This window comes from Sinocyclocheilus rhinocerous, unplaced genomic scaffold (assembly GCF_001515625.1).
Source record: "Sinocyclocheilus rhinocerous isolate Xijiao unplaced genomic scaffold, SAMN03320098_v1.1 scaffold721, whole genome shotgun sequence".
NCBI classification, from domain to species: Eukaryota; Metazoa; Chordata; class Actinopteri; order Cypriniformes; family Cyprinidae; genus Sinocyclocheilus; species Sinocyclocheilus rhinocerous.
This window is the reverse complement of record NW_015656165.1, coordinates 435045-440734: the sequence shown is the minus strand read 5'-3', so window position 1 is coordinate 440734 and position 5690 is coordinate 435045. Positions and strand designations below refer to the sequence as shown.

At 34.9% G+C, this 5690-nt stretch overlaps 1 protein-coding gene across 1 annotated transcript in view; it reads left to right on the top strand.

The window, feature by feature from the left end:
* Positions 1-364: 364 nt before the first annotated feature.
* Positions 365-5690, top strand: part of vps8 (VPS8 subunit of CORVET complex) — a 122132-nt gene continuing 116806 nt past the window's right edge. The window contains exons 1-6 of the mRNA XM_016527229.1: positions 365-546; positions 861-929; positions 2271-2401; positions 2529-2625; positions 2987-3019; positions 3109-3163. Coding sequence (XP_016382715.1) covers positions 475-546; positions 861-929; positions 2271-2401; positions 2529-2625; positions 2987-3019; positions 3109-3163 — 457 coding nt within the window. The 5' untranslated portion in view covers positions 365-474. The remainder of the gene's footprint in view (positions 547-860; positions 930-2270; positions 2402-2528; positions 2626-2986; positions 3020-3108; positions 3164-5690) is intronic.

The window sequence follows — 5690 nt, the reverse complement described above, 5'->3', positions numbered from 1 at the left end:
TGGCATATATATCGTGCAAATAACGCAGTATATGAACTGTATTCAAATTGAAATATTACAGCTGGAAATTAAAGTTAACAAAAGTAATAAAGAAAAGAAAAATATATTATTTTGTTATAATATAAAATAATATTAAAAACATATTATTTTGTTGCGTCGGAACATTTAATCCAAGCGAAATTACGCTTGAAAAAAGAAGGTAGTGGGGAAAAAAGTTTTATTTTTTTAACTAAAAACAATACACAAAACTGTATAAAAATAATAATTACAAACAATGATATTGTACGATTTAAATGTAAATTTAAATTTGATTGTCTTAGATTTATAAACAGGAAGTGAAATGGTTACGTAAGCCGTCAGGTCCCGCCTCTTCCGACACTAACAGGGATGTGAACTGCTGCAGCAGAGCACTATGACTACAACTGATAAACATATAAATGATATTACAATCGACAGCTAATCTATGACTGTATAATGACTGAATCTCCGGACAGTCGCAGTCTTGTTTCTGCGTCCTCACAGCTGAATTTAATGGAAATAGAGGCGGTAAGACTGAGTTTGAATGCTTCAGTGTTTGTCTGTGGTTTTGTTGAATTTGGTTCGTTACAAGCTTCGTGTTGACACTTTACTAACGCCGCGCTTGAGATCAGTGCGTTTAATATGTGCTCGTTTCTCATTGTGAATTCGTGATTTGTGTAATATGTTTTTGTAAATGTGAATGTTTTGTACATGTAAAGCTGTTATTTTGTGTGTGTGTGGTAAGAAACCTGCAGTATTCACAGCGAAAAATGGCAGTCATTGCAAACAGAGTGCTACTTTGATACATGTATGATTTCATATGAAGGACGTTTTTACCTTAGATTGATGATAAAGAGTTTGACATCCCTCAAGTGGACACTCCTCCGACCCTAGAGAGCATTCTGAATGAGGTCAGTATGTCAGGTTATTAAACCTCCACAGTCATCTTACAATATCTTCATCTTACATCACATTACGAGTATTTTCACAATTCAGAATAGTAAAAGTCATAAAAACTATGAAACAACATAAATGGAAGCAATTATGGGCTGACCAAAAATGTTATAAACTAAATATTATCCTCCCATTCATTAAAATGGTTTGTAAAGAAAATCATATGTAGGCATAATTTATATACTGTTGATAAAATGTTTGTAGTCAGGTCAGTTTTAAATCTCTTCTGCTTACGAATGCATTTATTTGATCAAAAAATACAGTAATATTCTGAAATATTATTGCAGTTTAAAAAGCTGTTTTCTGTTTGAATATATTTTCAATTGTAATGCATACCTGTGATGTAAAGCTGAATTTTCAGCAGTCATTACTCCAGTCTTCAGTGTCACATGATCCTTCAGAAATCATTCAGATATGCTCAAGAAACATTTCTTATTATCATCAAAGTTCAAAAGAACAGCATTTATTTAGAATAGATTTTCAGTGTAACATTGTAAATGCCTTTTTTGTCACTTGCTGAATAAATGCGGAATATGAATTTATTTAAAAAAAATCTTACTGACCACAAAATGTTGAATAATAATGTATTTATCTACAAAACTAATTTCAAGCATTGATAATCTAAATTTAGTCAAGTGTTCAGTTCAAGCATTTCATTGATAAAGTATGTGTGCCCCTTTCTTATTCATGTATTGCACAAACCAAAAATAGCAAAAAGTAAAAAAGTATTTGGTACTAATATGTTTTTCGGACTTTGTACTGCAGTACAATGAAAATACCATAGTACTTGGATATTGTTTTTTTTTTTTTTATTGGATATTGTATTGTATTTTTTATTTTTTTTCTTGGATATTGAATTACCATCTGATATCATTCTTACACCATGGTACTGCCACAATGTTATTTTTGTAAGAGCAGTCATTGTAATAAATAGTCATTGTTTTAATTGTTTGAATGGTACTTTTTTATTTGTTTACCTTGTATTTTTACTTATCTTGTATGCATTCTTTTAACATCTTTTAATTTAGCAGACATTAGTTTTATTCATTTACTGTAGATGCTTTTATTCAAATGAGTAACACTGCAAGAAATGTATCATAATAAGAGCCAACAATTTTTACACACAATACCAAGTTTCAAGTATAAGCTGGATTAGTACAGTAACTAGAGCAGAAGTGAAGTGCACAAAAGTAGAGAGAGAACAAGATTTTTAAAAAAATTTTTTATTGGAATTATTATAGAAAGTGCCTTTGTTTTGTGACAGTAACTATTTCGGTTGTCAACACTCTTGTTTTCAGCCTGAAGATGAGGATGAGCCATTCATTCTGGAGGACACATGTCTTTTGAACACAGAGAACATTGATGCCCACTCGTGTGAGACCTCATCTCTGGCCAGCTCTGACAGTGGAGACCGCACACACTTAAAGAGGAATGGACACTTTCTTAACCTGGCTTCACATTAACAGCACTTGCTCTGTATTGATGTTGTGATGCATGTTTGGGGATTGAATAAAGTATTTTCTTTTTAGTAATTAGTCTGTGTATGTTCACCTCAGGAGGAGGAAAGCAGTGGAAACTAATGCTACAGTACATGGATCTGTTCTTAGACGCAATGTGCTGAAAGGCATCTCAGCTCAGATAGTATCTGCTGCGGTAAGACTACTAGTACTTAGTCTATTGCTCATGCTATACTATGCTATACTAAATATGCTGTGTGTAAATGTGTATGTTATAACATGTTTGTGGGTAATGTAATACGATACATTTATTTAACGTATTTAATAATTACACTTACAGCAGTTCTATGATTTTTATTTTTTTTTGTATTTAATTCCATTTCCATTTCATTCAAATTCAGGCATTGTCAGTTCAGTTGTGAATGGTGCACAATCCTGTTTTAATAATTGAGAGCTATAAATAAGAGACACTTCCAAACAGAATTTTCTTCTATTCCAGTGAAATTGTGTTGCTCATTTTATAATTTGGTGCTTTTACGCTTTCCATCTCTCTCCAGGATAAAGTTGATGCTGGCTTGCCAACGGCTGTAGTGAGTATTTGACTTTCTTATTATTTCTAATTAATAAAAAAATAAATAAAAAAAATCCCTTCATGTCTGAAATGCTTTTGTGTTTGCAGACTGTTTCAAATGTGATCGCTGTGGGGACGTCACATGGTCTGGCCTTAGTATTTGGTAAGCATGTTTCAGTCCTTTGTGCGGTTGTTGGAAAGTTGATAAAGGGTACTACAGTGGAATTTATTTTAGATGTTTGGAAGGGATGTTGTTTTTAATCAAAGTCTTTCTAGATCTTTGTTTATCACAGTGCTTTATTGTTAATTAATATAAAACACAAAAAGTTTAGAACTCTTTATATGCTCTACTGTAATAGTATTCATCAGTGAGTGTATTTTAAACTACTCTGGGACTATCTCTCTGCCTTGGCTTGTCTTGGGTGGAATGTTCAGGAAAAGGTAATGTATTAATATAGTACAAAATGTGTTAATATACCAAATTTTTTTCCATTGCATCATGTTTAGCATTGCTACACAGTATTGCCCGTTTCACACTGGAGGTGTAAACAGAGCAGAAGCGGCATTCAAGCTGCATGCACTGTGCTTTCACACTGGCAGTGTTTCTAGTGCGCAACTGAACCACAGCTGATTGTGTTGACCCCTGACTATCATCAGCCTGTTATTGTGTTCTCCCTCCCACACACACACACACACCATAACCATATAAGATGTTAAACCATGTAGCATGCTGTGTACTGTAGTGTAGTTTATACAGTATGGTAAAATTTTTTAGGCCTTCAACCAAAGATATTGTGGCGAGGGGGGCGTGGTGCTGCGAGGTCTCCCGACTCTCTCTCTCGCCGTAGACCATGCTGCACCACGCCCCCCTCGCCACAGATACATTCTTAGTTAAAATCATTTATGCATTGTCAACATCAATGTTTGATGGCCCCTCCTCCCCATGTAGGCTAATAGGTTTTCTCCAGTTTATCTGCTGTTATGATCCCCCCCACCCCCAGGATTTCAGGATTCCAGGAGTTTTAAGAGCTGAATGTTCTTCAAGGTTTTCACTTATTTTAACTCATGAATTTAGAATGAATTTAGTCGTTCATGATTTACTGAATAAGGATTTTTTTAAAAACACCATTATAAATATTTTAGAGCTTGGCATACCTAGAAAATATTACATGGCCAAGTCTAGAAATCATACTTTTAAAATTAGACAACCTCAAATATTCAGGCATTCCAATATTGGCAAGGCAAAAGGAAAGCCAAAAAAGGCAAAAACAATCAAACTAACTAAACAAACAAACTAAATAAATAAATAATTAAAGTTTTATCTTCTTTTTAAAACATTTTTTGTCATCTTGAGACCCCCTAGTGGACCCAGGACCCCTTTTTGAGAAGCACTAGACATAACTTAAATGCTTCTATGTGTATTTTGGCCAGGAACAGTGCACTCTCACTTTAATTCAGCATGAACAACACAGCAAAAATAAGAAATGATCACGGCACTGCTTCAGCTACACAATGCTGTGCTGTCTCACTTTTTGCTCTAACCTGTTAACATGGGTGCTGAAAAAATATGCGCTGCTTATGTGTCTAGTGTGAAACGGCCTAAGAGCATGCTAAACCATCAAAGCGTTGTTTTTCTGAAAGAATGATATGGGCTGAGAAGTTTGCCATGGCTGTTTGCACGCTCTTTGTCTGTTTGTATTTTGTTTGCGACTGCAGATTTGGAAGTATATTTACATAAACACAAACCACTGTGTGCGTAATTTCTGTTAAATTATGTTGTTGATAAAGTAGGGCTGGGCGATATAGCTAAAAAATTTATCAACGATATAATGTTTCATATCGTTCGGTATCGATAATTATTGACATTTTTATAACCTTTTTTAAACCAAAAAGCAATAGAATAAAAATGTTTAAATTTAACCACTGTATTTATAATTAACACAATTTATTGAGACAAACAACAAGACGTCAACACAGAGTAACGCTGCGTGTTTCTAAGCATTTCAGGGGACCTTTAAATTCGACCAATATTCATTCTTTATTCACAATCTCCTCATCACAGGCAGGCACAGCACTCATTTCAGCACGTGTTCGTGTTTGTGTGTGCTGTCTGCGTCACTCATAGCACGTGCATATATCGTGCGCTATATCGAACATTTTTTCTGTCGATATCGAAGAAGGTGTACCGTCGATAAATATCGATACCGTTTTATCGCCCAGGCTTATGATAAAGCTTGAAGGACATAATTGTTCCATAATCTGCACTTAAAGGGTTAGTTCACCCAAAAATGAAAATTAGACTGTGTTTTACTTACCCTCGAAGCATCCTAGGTGTATATGACTTTCTTCTTTCAGAAGAATCCAGTCGGAGTTATATAAAAAATTGTCCTGGCTATTCCAAGCTCTATCATTGCAGTCAGCGGGTGTTGCAGTTGAACAGTCCACAAGTCCTCAAATAAAGCTCGCGCATTCATAATAAAATGTGCCGCAGATGGCTCCGGGGGATGAATAAAGGCCCCCTGTAGCGAATCCATGTGTTTTTGTAAGAAAAATATCCATATTTCAAATGTAATAAACACTTTTCTCTCACTTCCGCTGACACTGAAGCAGTTCCGGTGGATGACGCAGCACGTCGGCGTTGCGTGATTAGTGACTAATGCGGAGAGAGAACAAAACAAAACGCTGGTCAC